The sequence below is a fragment of the Rhinolophus hipposideros genome (genome assembly GCF_964194185.1).
Source record: "Rhinolophus hipposideros genome assembly, chromosome: 21".
Taxonomy (NCBI): Eukaryota; Metazoa; Chordata; class Mammalia; order Chiroptera; family Rhinolophidae; genus Rhinolophus; species Rhinolophus hipposideros.
The window spans coordinates 33083677-33096691 of record NC_138067.1 but is presented as its reverse complement, the minus strand read 5'-3'; the positions used below and the strand labels follow the sequence as shown (position 1 = coordinate 33096691).

At 58.1% G+C, this 13015-nt stretch overlaps 1 protein-coding gene across 3 annotated transcripts in view; it reads right to left on the bottom strand.

Annotated features, from left to right (window-relative positions):
• ZFPM1 (zinc finger protein, FOG family member 1) overlaps positions 1–13015 on the bottom strand; it is a 73823-nt gene that overhangs the window by 17942 nt on the left and 42866 nt on the right. For all 3 annotated transcript variants that reach the window (XM_081032123.1, XM_081032124.1, XM_081032125.1), the window contains exon 4: positions 1671–1804. In XM_081032123.1, the coding sequence (XP_080888249.1) occupies positions 1671–1804 (134 nt within the window). The remainder of the gene's footprint in view (positions 1–1670; positions 1805–13015) is intronic.

Sequence of the window (13015 nt, the reverse complement as noted above, 5' to 3'; positions counted from 1 at the left end):
AGGCTGGAGGGTCTGCAGGCTGAAGTCTCAAAGATCCTTCAGGGCTTCCCTGTTTCCCCCCAAAGTCCCAAAGACGGAGGAAACAGAAGCTCGGAGAGGTTAGGGGCCTGCCTGGGGACACACAGCTAAATAGCCACAAGGTAGAAGACCCCAGGATGCAGACCCTGTGCCATGGGGGCAGCCTAGCCACGAAGGTGGGCACCCTTTGTCCTGCACCAGCCTCCCATGGACTTGCTGAGCAGTCTGGCCAAGCGCCTAACTTGCTGATCCTGGCTGCTCCGCTATGACAGGCAGTGTGGGTGGCCCAGGGGGCCTCAGCTAGGTTACACATTTGGACCCTGGGAGACTTCTCTAATCTCCTGAGGCCTAGGTCCAAGCCCAGAGTTTCTGACGCAATGTGACCCACAGCCCAGGTTTTATTGCCCATGGGAGTGGGAGGGGGCTATGAGCACTGGTCCAAGGGTCTGCAGCTGGGGATTCTGCTTTTGATACTCATCAGCCCTTGGACACTACTCTAGGCAGAGTTCCTGGGGCCCTGGTTTCTGCAACTGAGAAACAGGGGCTCTAACTGCCAGGTTGGAGCTAGTTAGAATTGTCAGGGCAACATTTGGCCTTCAAGTGCAGGTGTTGGGGGAGAGACCCACCCACACAACCACACCATTGCCTGCTAACTACATAGAGGCTGACTGGAGCGCCATACCTGGGGCCTTGGGACCAGGAGACCCAGCACTGGGGGCACTCACCAGCCAGTATACACCCTGAATCAAGCCACACCTGATTGCCACATCAGAATCAAAAAGGGCCCAGGCCATAGATGTGCCTGCACACTTGGACCCCCTGAGCCTGGGCCTAAGTGGACCAACCCGGGGTGCTGCCTGGCCTCCAAGGCAAGGGCCGTCAGGACCGGGAAGTGTTTCCTGAACATTCATCATACACAGACCCCTCCAGGTTCCCATACCATAGGCTGCCCATTCTGCTGCCCCATGCTTATTCATGTCCCATAACTGATGAGCTAGCCACATGCCAGGTCCAGCCCTACGACTTGGCTCCTTGTTGCTTCCTCTCCTTGAATGCCTTTCTCCTCTGCCTTATCAACTTCTACGCATCCATTAAGGGCCCACTTAAAAAACCCCTCCTAGCCGTGAGACGCTCTGAGTGGCTGACCGACAACCAGCGACCGACTGCCTCAGCCGGGAGTGGGGAGTGCAAGGCTCATATACCAGCATGGGCCAGGGAGCTGCGTCCTATACAAGTAGACTGAGAAACAACAGCTTTAACCGGAGTGGGTGGGGGGGAGGTGGAAGAAGGGGAAACAAAACAAAACAAAACAAAATCCCTCCTTCAGGAAGCCTTTCTTGAGTCACACCAAGGTCCCAAAGGCCCCACATCACTTCCTCTAGGAAGCCCTCCCTGTATCACTCAAAGTCCCATAGGCCCCCACATCACCTCCTCCAGGAAGCCCTCCTTGTGCTCCCAGGCAGTTAACCCCTCCCTGCCCTCCTAGTCCCAACACCCACATCTCCCATGGAGCAGTGGGAGCTCCTGGGCTGGAGTCTAACCTGGGCCTGGCTCAGAGGGGCGGTCAAAGGGGCCTGAGCCCTGGACAGGATACTGCCCTGGCCACCCCCCTGTGGCTGGTGGGTGGGCTAGCCATGGTTGGGGCTTCTTACCAGTTCGGCCTGCCTGGGGGATGAAGCTCTGCTCTGGACGCTCCCTCGGAATGGGCCCCAGGACAGGCCCTCCGTGAGGCTGTGTCGAGCCCGCACGCACTTCTGCCCGTCCTGCAGGACCTGCTCCAGCTCGTCTGTGCGGAGAAACATCAGAGGTGAGAGGTGCACGTGCTGTGGTGACTGCTGAGCCCTGCTGCCTGCCCAGGTACACCTCACTTCTGCAGCCCCAGTCCTCCAGGAGCCGTTGGGGGGCTGCAGCGGAGAGAATGGAGGGCCGCCCTGTGGGCTTGGGCCCGAGTTACAGGGATGGTGGCCGGTGCCTGGCTTTGGGGGCTAGGGCAGCCCCTGTGCCAAGACCATTTCTAGAGACAATGGGCTGCAGAGATAGGACAATGAGGGGTGCCTGCAGCTGGATTTGAGGAGGCACGTGCATAGCTCAGGAACCATGGCTGCTGTGTCAGGAACGTTCATGGCCCTGAGACCACAGCTGCCGTATCAGGGACACCTGGGACCCTCATGCAGTCAAGGGTGGCACTGGCAAAGTTGCCTGTGCCGAAGATGCAAGCATGAAGCCAGGTCAGCCCTGCTGCCTGTGTTGAGTGGGCCCAGAACAGAGGACAGTAATGCTGACGAGACCCACCCCGCCCCCTCCACAGTCTTCCCAGCCCCTTCCCATCGGCCAAGTCTCCGAATCTGCAGAGCAAGCCAGTGAGGGCAGCTGTGGAAAAGCTGGGCCTTGGTTTCCACATCTATCAGATGGGATCCCCAATACTTCCGACCTCCTTGGGGTGGTACGAGGATGGAAGGAGTTAATCCACCTAGCATGCTTAGCACCAGGACCTGGTGGAGGAACCGAGGTGTAGAGCCAAGCACGCTCTCCAAGCCCCTCAGCAAAGCCAGAATTTAACCTAGGTGATGCTGAGGTCAGCTCCGTTTACTCCCTGCATGCAGCTCGGCGGGGACACCTGAACCCTGCTGCTCCCATGTCCCTCTCAGAACCTCTGCTTGCTGTCCTCAAGGTCTGTGCCTCGACTCTTGCTGAGGCCTTTGGCTAGCCGCGGCCTCTCTCACAGTCTGTCACCTAGGTGAGGGTGGAAGATATGCAAGGGGCTGTGGCTACCTGTGCCATGGGCGGGGCCATGTTCTCCGGGCTATGCCAGCTCACGTGGCCTTGGCTATGACTCTCATGGCATGGCTAGAGTGGCATCCGCTGCAGGGCCACCTGCAGGATTCTGTTCTGTTTATACACATAGACAGGCCTCAACTGTGAGCCCCTGCTACGGTCATTGTCATGGGGCGGGACCTTGGGGTCAAACAGGGTCTGCAGTCAGGCTTCGGGGTTCAGCCCAGCCCAGCATACTCCTCAGGACTTTGTAGAGGCCGCTGAATCGTGGCCCCCAAGAACATGTCCACCCAGAACCTGTGACTGTGCCCTCATTTGGTAAAAGGGTCTTTGTAGATGTAATCAAGTTAGGATCTCAAGAGGAGACCATCCTTTATCATCCAGTGGGCCCTAAATCCAATGACAAATGTCCTTACAAGAAGAGACACACAGAAGAAATGAGAGGAAGAAGGCCACATGAAGACCGAGGCGGAGATGGAGGGATGCAGCCAGGAGGAAGCTGTGTGTGAGGTCCCCAGGAGCTGGAGGAGGCAGGAAGGACCCTCCCCTGGGGGAGCCTCTAGAGGAAGCACGGCCATGCTGACACCTGGACGTGGGACGGCTGGCTCCAGAACTGTGAGAGAATAGATTTCTGATGTGTTACGGCACTAAGGTTGTGCAAATGTGTCAGGGCTGCCCTGGGAGACTCACACCTGCATGTTACCTGTACCCACCCCGCCCCCCGAGCCTCAGTGTCCTCATTGGACAAGGGCTCCAAGGGGATGGTGGTGGCTACGGCCTCCGAGGGCAGCCTGTCCTGAGGCCGCACACACTCTGCCCAGGAAGGCCAGGCCACCTTATGCCTCAGGTGCCACCGGGCTGCCTGGTCCCATGGAGGCCTCACGTGGCCTGGCCTGGTCCCTGAGCGAGTGCTGCTGTGGCGGCCCCACTTCCTGGAGCCCCGATTGGGCCGGCTGTGGCCTTAATGGGCCCGATTATCAGATAACTGCCGGCCTAATGGCAGAGATAATGTGTAAATATGCCAGGAGGCCCGACTAAAACGTTCTAACTGGGTCCTTGTCTTCCCCGGGGCAGATAAGATGGCAGGGGACCAGGGCGAGGCCGAGGAGGCCGGCGCCCCTTTATCAAACCTGCAGAGAGGGGGGCCAAGGCCGGCTCTGTCACTTCGTGGCCTGCCCACGAGGGGCCTCATTCCCTACCAGCCCACCCAGGATGCATGGGTCCCAGCCCGTGGGCCCTGCCCCTGGCCCTTGCAGAGATTGGCACTGAGGGGCTGAGTGAGAGCCAGCTGGTCATCAGGGATGAAAGTGTAGCCCAGCTGCATGCAGTCATCAGATCCTGCCCAAGTCGCCCTATGAAGCTGGCCCTCTCCTTGTGTCCCCTGTACAGATGAGGAAATCCAGGCCATGCAGCTGGCAGCAGGATGCCAGGATCTGAACCCAAGCCACCCGGCTTCACTTGCTGACCCGGGGTCCTGGCCCCTTGTGTCCTGGGTATATCTAGGTCTCTGACCGTCCACGCAGCTGGCCTTCAGGGGTGGGTATGTGTGAGGGAGAGATGGGAGGAAAAGGCTGTCTAGACATGAGCTTGCTGGGCACTCATTTGTCCATCCATGCCTCTGTCTGTCCAGCCATCTGATGGGTCTGAGCGCTGCTTCTGAGGCTGGTGGAGAGCCCACCAGGGACTGAGCCTGTGCACTACCCACTCTGGGCATTGGGCTCAACGGGGGCATCCAGAATCCTAAAGCAATGGCCTGTCCCCACGCTGACAACCAGACACACACTAAGCCACCCGGGAGTTGGCCCGCACTTGGGCCTCTGGACAGTGGTGCCCATGGGTCTCTCTGGGCACTATTTCTCCTGCTGGTGCCATAGACAGGACAGGGATAGTGGGCACCGCTCCCTATGTTCTCACATATTTTCCTTTCCATGTACAGAATGTTCATGAAGGAGCTGTTCCTGGCCTTGCTGGTCATGGAGTCCCCACGAGGAGACGACGCCTTTCCTCTGAGGCCGGCACCCACCTTCCTGAGGGAAAAGGAACTCGGAATTCAGATCAAGTCTTCCCACGTGTGGGCCAAGCCCCACCCAGACTCAGGGACATGGAGGGGGAGGGAGGTGGCTGACTCAGGTCACCTCTTGAACAACAATAAGAGTGGGGCCGCCCCAGGTCTCCCAGTCTGCCCAGCTTGTCACACCTGTAGGGGGGGCCTGTCATCCCTCTCCTGGAGCCCTGGCTCTGGCTTGTCCCCGCCCTTGTGTGAGTAGAGGAAGGCACAGAGCCAGTGGGCCCCTCACCTGCCCACGCGTGAACCCACAGGCAAACGGCCCTACTCCCTAATCAGAGCCCCACGGCTGGTGGGCCAGGCCTCTAGATAACAGCATGATTGGTGTTCCCATGGCAGCTGCTCCATATTCTGGGTATCATGCACGGCCAGAGAAAGCTGGCTCCTGATAAAGGCAGCCATTCCGTACCCAGGAGCAGAATCCACCATTCAGAGCTTGATGGAGGCTGGTCATAGCCTGGGAAAGGTGGGAGGCCAAGGAACTGAGACCTGGGCTGGGGATTGGCAATGGTCATCATTGACAACCCATCTCCCTGATCCTGGGGAGGCCATATCTGGTGCCCCCTGCGGGTGGATGTAAGGCCACGGCAGGTGCCTAGGTTGGTGAGCGGAACATGGCTGGATTTCAGCCCCAGCTCACCCACCGCCCTTGTGCAGTGCACAACCTGTGCAACTGTCCACTGTAGCCCTCGTGATGTTCAACACCCATCTGCTCAGATAACCTATTTCCAGCTCCCAGTTCCTGCTCAATCCCTTGCATGGCCGAAGTTGGGTCAAGCATGGTTAAAGCCCAGTTAGCACCTAGCAGAGACTCTCATGACCAGAAGTAAAATTCCATCAGAAAAGTGGGGGTGGGTAGGACCACCTACTCCTGGCAGACTGAGTATCAGTTCAAGGCCAGGCATGAATGAAAGCAGAAATGAGTGAGGGAGAGGGGCTAAGGGGTAGGAGATGCTGAGCCAGGGGTGACAACTGGCAAGGAGAGTGACAGGCAGGAAGATATAGTTCTTTTTAAACAGCCTCTGTAACAGCTGGAGGACCCAGACAGGGGTGGCTATGAAGATGGTCAGCTCCCAACCACACTGAGAGGAAATCCAGGAAGGCCCAGGAGCACCCAAGCCATATCCTGAACTCAGGCTGGAGGTGAGCCTGAAACCCAGGTTTCTGGACTGATGGCTTAGGGCTCACTCAGTCACAAAACCCCGTGTGGGCAGCTGGGCAGGGACAAGGGAGGCACAGGGCTCTGTGGTGGCATTTCCCATGGTGGGACAGTGAGGGTGGGCTTCCAGGTGGAAGTGTCCTCCTCCCTGGTCATCTCTGGTGACCTATATCTCTGTTTCCTCCTCCCCAGCTCCAGAGCAGCTGGGGTGAACAAGGCAGAGAGAGACACCAGCTGCAGCCAGGTCCTGGCCAACTCTCCCTGCTGTATTTATCCTGCTCCCTGTCCCGTCAGCTGGAGAGTCGGGGTGATGCCATTTGCTCTGAGAAGTCACAATGCTCACAGGATTTCTGGCCTTAGCACCTGGCACAATCCACAGGGATTCCTCCTAGCCACATTGAACATATTCTCTAGTGTACAGAGCAGGAGACTGAGGCTCAGAGAGGGTAGGCAACCAGCCCAGAGTACACAGTAGGTTGGTGGGATTTGAATCAGAGCTCCAGCCACACTCATGGCCAGGGTTTGACACCTTTTCTGGGCTGAGGCAGGACGCAATAGAGAAACCAGAAGATAAGGAGGCTGCCGGAGTGGGTGTGGGGGGCACGGCGGGCCGGCCCTCAGCTTTTCTGTCCTGTGGCTGACTTCCTGCTTTGTCCTCAGTTTCCCCATCTGCAGATGGCCTCCTCTGGGAGATGGGCAGGCCCATGCTGCCTGGGTGGACCCCCTACCCCCATAGGGGTTGTGCTATTACTACAGACACAGCATCGGGACAAAGACTAATTTATTCTGGCAAACAACCCCACACACGTTATTTCCAGAACAAACATGCCGCACAGGATTCAATTTCATCCCCAAGAATCTGCAAGGAACCAGATGAGAAAATCCAGCCTTTGCATATTTATATGATTTACACATCTATTTAGGTCTCAAAATGCTCCCATGGCATCCCAAGGGGACAGAGAAGGGAGGCAGAGCTGATTGTTGCCACCCAGGCCAGCTCAGGACACACTCTTGGGAGAGCCTGTTGGAGGGGGTGGTCGGGTGGGAGAATTGTGGTCTGGAATTAAGAGGCTGGGGCCAGGCCAAGGCCGCGTCTGCCTGGCTCTCGCTGAGCCTCAGTTTACCTGCTGATCTGGTGCCTGGGCAAGTAGAGGCCAGTATTTCGGTAGGTATGGCCAGCATTGCTTTTCCTCTCCTGGAGCCCAGGTACCCTGAGGCCTAGGGCACAGACTGGGGCTGCCACTGAGCTGCTGCCTTCAACCTCGGCCCCTAGCTCTGACCCCACCCTGGAGCTCATGATAGCCTCCCTCAACAATATGAGTAACAACCCAGTGAGAAAGTTCCACTCTTTCAGCCCCATCCCACAGAGGCAGCCCAGAGAGTTTGAGCGACCAGGCCCAAACTCCTCTCTGATGGAAGACACAGGGCTCCAACCTGGGCATCCACTGTGCTCAGCCTCCCAGGCCTCAGTTTCCCCCCTGAGCAATGGTCCCAGGAGGCTGGCCTGCAACTCTGACTTGTGGGTTTGCAGGAATGTCCATGAGCTTGGGGGCTGCCTCCTATACCCTGCTGGCTGGCCCCTCCTTCCAAAGCCCAGGCTCTCTCATGAGCAGTGGCCTCCAGAGCAGAGGCCAGCCGTCCTTCAGTCCACACCCTGAATGGTGGGCTGCGGGGTCAGCACGTGGGCGCCCACCCTGGGGTCACTGCTAGCATCCACTTATCTAATCAGGCTCATCGTTCCCACTCAGCCCTGCCCTGTGGCTCCTGTGGGCCAGCTGCCCCGGCTTTGTTGGGGAGTGGCCCTATCTCAGGGATCATGCTGTTTGCCTTTGATAAAAGTCATAGAAAAGGGAGAGAAAAGGGAGTGAGAGGGCGAGAAGGAGGGAGAAAGAGAGGAGGAAAACCTTGGGGAGAGCAGGCACTACCCTGCCAGGGTTGTAGATGTCTCTGTCGGCTGTAGGCCCGGAGTGGGGCTGGCTTGGAGGCTATATGGGCCCTGAGAGTGTGTGCTTCCAGCACATATGTATCAACATGGAAACCAGGCCCAGAGAGGGCGAGAGGCTCTGTCAAAGTCACACAGCAGATCATGGCTGGCCCCTCTCTGTCCACCTTGGCCTGGTATCGACGGGCACAAGCTCTCCTGCAGTGATGTGTCATGAGGACCTGTTCACTCACACACCTCCTTGGATATCCCCCATTATCTGGAACACTGGGGGGCTGTGCCCATTTTACTGAGGGTGGCGTGACTTGCACAGTGTCTGGAGCTAAAGTCCATCCCTTTTCCTGCTCCCCACTTGACCCTCTTGACTGGGAAAGCTGTGAGCTGTGTGGCACCTGAGCCCCTAAAAGGTTGGGTGGCTGCTCCTCCTGCCCCATGTGGCCACCACCATCCAGGATCTGACCATCCTCTCTGCAACTTCAGCAACTGACCCTGGCCCTGCCTTCTGGGACTGAGCTGCCTTGAAGTGGGGGTGGGGGACTGACTCCAATTAACTCAATTGCTAGGGCATGACGTATAAACCTCTGTCAGCCCCTGCGTTTGTGTCCTGCCACTGCCATCTTCCAGCTGGACAGGTCATTTCCCTCTTGTGTGAAATGGGGGATAAGAGCACCTGCCTCACAGGTCACTGCAAGGTGAAATGACATAATGGATATGGTATGGGAAGCGCAGGGCCTGCATGCAGTAAGTGCTCAACGAGCACTCACAGAAGCATGGCCCTCAGACAGCCAGTGGGGGTCCAGCCAGGCCAAGCTGCAGTCTCTGCCAAAACTTGGCAGTTGCTCATCTCCTCTGGACCAAGACCGCCTCCCTAAAACAGGTGATACCCGTGCCCACTCTCAGCAATGACAAAGCTTCCTAATGGCTCTGGTATGGATGGCATCACGGTGCTGGGTGCACCTGCAGCCACTACCAAGCACCCCTGGCCCCAGCATGGCCTCCCCAGGATCAGGGAGAAGGGTTGTCATGGTGACCATCGCCAATCCCCAGCCCAGGTCTCAGATCCCTGGCCTGAGCTCTGCTGTGTGGCTTTCCCAGGCTTTGACCAACCCCCATCTAGCGCTGAATGGTGGGTTCTGTGTTATTTTATGCTATTGAAAGCCCAGCACTGAAGATGTAAATGTGACCAAGACCAACGCCCATTTCACTGATGGGAAAAGTCAAAGAAAAACTTTCTGGGAATCGCCCGACCAATGGCACAGGGTCTCCTGGGCTCCCCAACCTGGTCCCATCGCCACCCATGGAAGTCTCTGGCTTCTCACCCTGACCTCTGGTGCCCTCTGTCCAGTGTGGCCCTCAGCCCTGGTCATGGAAGTCCAGCCTCTGTTGGTACCTAGTCCCCCAAGTGCCCAGGCTAGTGGGGTGCACAAAGCCTAAGTCCTCCCCGGGCGGGGGTGGGGGGAGTAGAGAAGTCTCCCCTTTCATTCCAGGTTACAGCTTTTCCAAGGGCTTCAAGCCCAGACCCTTCCTTCCTAAGAAGTATCCCACAGACCCTGTGCTCGCAGTGGCTGGCTGCAGGGGGCTAGGCTGCAGGGGATACCAGAACTCCCACTCTGAGGGCTCATCTTAACCTCCTCCCAGGGGAGGTGGACACACCTGCAGGGAGACCCACGGCGGCCTGCTCAGCTCCCTGTCCCTGCCTGAGGTTCTCCTTCCACTGGACGTGGGCCGAGTGCCTGCCCACAGGCTCAGGCACCACTTCTTAAACCTCCCCTCTCCTGCCAAACTCTGCACTGTGGTTGCACCATGTGGGGCTGGCTGAGCTTGGGCAGAGCTGGCAAGTGACATTCCTGGGAGCTGATGGCAGAGGGGGCTGGCAATATGGCACTGTGGCCGGCTCCAGTGTGAGCCAGTGGGTACAGCCACAGTGCCCAGCACAGGGCTGGGGTGGGGGCCCTCCAAGGCCTCTGTGTGCCCTGCTGCACTCGTGTGTGCAGTGGAGGCAAGGCCCTTGGCCACCGGCCCCTCCGCCTCCAGCTTTGTTGTATCCCGAGCGCCACTGCTCCCATCACTGTGGAGGAGCTGATGCTGTATTTTATTAACTCTCAGTCTCTTCACTAGAATGCCAGCCCCTTAGGCCGGAGTCACCAACGGCTGTGTCTTGATGGCCGGGGACCCAGTGAACACCTGTGTCTGGAGGATGGTAGCAGGAGGTGGAACCGGAGCTGGACATTCCAGTCCAATTGACAAGCAGAGGCCTGGGAAGTGGGGCAGCTGGTCCTGCCAGGCATGGGAGGGGCCCCATGCCGGCCTCCTGTCTGCTTTTGTTCTCACCTACTGGCCACCTCCCTGCCCAACCCTGGGGAGGGGCCCAGCCACTGTGGGCCACTTCAGAGGGATGGCGATCAAACTGCCCACCCACAAAGAGGCGGCAGACAAGGAGAGGGATGACTGGGTCTGGAGTCCACATGGATTGGCCCCGTCAGCCAGCCAGGTGAGGGCCAGGCAGGGAGGGCGGCCCCAGGTGCTAGAGCCCCCGGCCCTGCCCCCCACCTCACCTGCCAGCTGGTGCCTCTGAACTTCTTTCCCTATCGCTGGAACATCACTGGGGATTATTGATTTTTTGATATAGAACAACAGCCCATCTTTATCGGGCTGAACCCTGGCCCCGGCTAATGGTGGAGCTGGGACCGCCTGGGATAGCTGGAGTGCAGGGTGGGGCCTGGCTCCCCCACCCCCGACCTCAGGGGCCCTTCACCACTAGCAGGTCCAGAGGCCTGTTCTGGCAAGAGGGAGGCCCTAGGGAAAGAGGGGCTTTCAAGGGCTGGGAAGGAGCTTGGCCCTGGCCATCACTGGGGCTGGGCCCCAGGTGGGTAGCAGGGGCTGCGGTGGGGCCACACTCAAGCCCAAAGGTGCCCTTTCTGAGGCCCTGTGGGCAGCTTAGAGTCTTAGGGGAGGTTGTGGTGGGGGATTGTCTCAAAATCTGATCATCCCATCTGAGTTCCCAAGATGGGGCCCCTTGGGGTGGATGTCAGACACTCTGCCCCATCCAGGCATAGCCCAGAGGATGGGCTTGACTGGCAGGAGCAGCCATGATGTAGGGCCTAAGACTCCCAGTGTCCTGGGCTCAGGACAGTGCCCTGTGCTCACTGAGTTTTCTGACAGGCCCTTCCTTGTTCCCCACCCGGAAGGAGCCTTCCCTTGGGCCCATGGAGCCTGAGAATCACAGCTTCCTGGGTGCCTCAAAGTGTGAGGACCCATGATATCTCCTGCCTTCTGGAAAAGTTAACTGTCCATGGTCTCAGTCTTTCCATCTGCGAAGTGGGGAGAGGGAGCCCCGTAAGCTCCTGGGCCCTGGTACTTTGGTCTTGGGAAATTCTGAGTCCTGAGCACTGGGGTCAGGGTCCCTGGCTCTCCCGGGCCCTGCCTTGTCCTGTGAGCAGGCTGGAAGCAGGATGTGTGATAAGGTAAAGAAAATACCTCCTGTGCAAATAGCTTATCTGGCCCCTATCGGCCTGGGCGTCCTGGCCCCTGCTCCATTTTTCCAGAGGCCGACGCTATTGAGGGGGCCCTTCCTTCTTGTCCAGCCTCCAGTTCACCACCTTTCAGCCCTTGGCCTGGCCAGCCTACCCTGTTCCCTGTGCCGGGCGGCGGCATAACCCCTTTAGGGCCCTGTCTCTATTCTGTAAATGGCAGGAGTGGTGGGCATGAGAGTGAGTGAGGGTCTGGGCAGAGGCCCAGTGGTTGAAAAGGTGAAGGTCCCTTCTCCCTCCTCCCTCCTCCCGGTGCTGGGACGCTGGGAGCTGGCCCCAGTTTCAGGTGAGTCCTCCCTGAGGGGGCAGCAGCAGGCACTGAGCTGACACCATTGAGAATATCATGATACTGCCACCACTACTAGGGTGAGCCCCTTAGGGATTACAAAGACTCTTCCAGGAAAGACAGACAGTCAGTCCCTGAGTACCTACTGACCCTTTATGAGCACCAAGCACCGCCCATCTGCCCCACCCACAGAGGAGGTGTTTCCATGTGAGGAGGGAAGCTGAGGCTTAGGTAGAGCTATAGCTTACCCACAACCCCACTAAGCCCTCACAGCTCTAACTGGGACACTGGCCCCCTGCCCCAGGGTCTGTGAGGGATGACCCAGCACAAGGGGAGTCCCGGGAGTTGTTAAAAGTCTCTCTGCGAAAGCCGTGCATGTTCACTACACTGTGTAAAACCAGCAGACCCTCTCTTTCATGGCACTGATCAACTCAATCCTCCAACTATCCCCTACCCTAGGGATTGGTTTATTGTCTTTACAAACAAGACTGAGTGTCAGAGAAGACCCGACCACACAGTAGGGCAGGGTGACTGAGCTCACACCCAGGCCCCTGACCCTGTCCAGTGCTCTGTCCTTCATGCCCCTGAAGAGAAGGTGGAGAGAACAATGACTGGGCCTGCTCAGGGCTGGGGCGGAGGGTGAGGAGGCTCGGAGTACAGAGAGCCCTGCACCGCACTAATGGGTATAGGCCGGTCTCCTCCCTGGACATAGCTCCCTCCTGCTGAGCCTCTACTCAGGAACCATTGGGGCTCCCTACTGGGCCCCAAATGGAGCACCCTGCTGCCCAACCAGCTGAGCCTATGGCTAGGCTCCACTGGGGGTCCCTGTCTCAGGGGCACGAGTGCTTGCTCCCAATTCCACTCCTTGCCCCTGTCTCTCGTCTGCCAAGGTGACTGCATGTGCCCTCAGAGGCCCAGCAAAGGCCTTGGGCCCTGGGGCGGGTCAGGTAGAGTTTTGGTAGAACCAACAAAGCTCAGAAACGGGTATGGGAGTGGGTGATGGTGGAGCTTCCCCATGTCAGCCCCAGATCTGCTATTTTTTGCTCGTGGCCTTTGGTGCTGGTCATGACTGGCCCACGGTGTGCGTGTGGGGAGATGCACGTGTTGGCAAAGCGGTGGGGACATCTGTGCAGAATGTGCTTCTTTTAGAACCATTTCTCCCTCTTCTTGTAGAAATTCTGCAGGCCAGCAAAAAAATAAAAATAAATGGCTTGCTATCTTCAACACGGCGCAATGACTA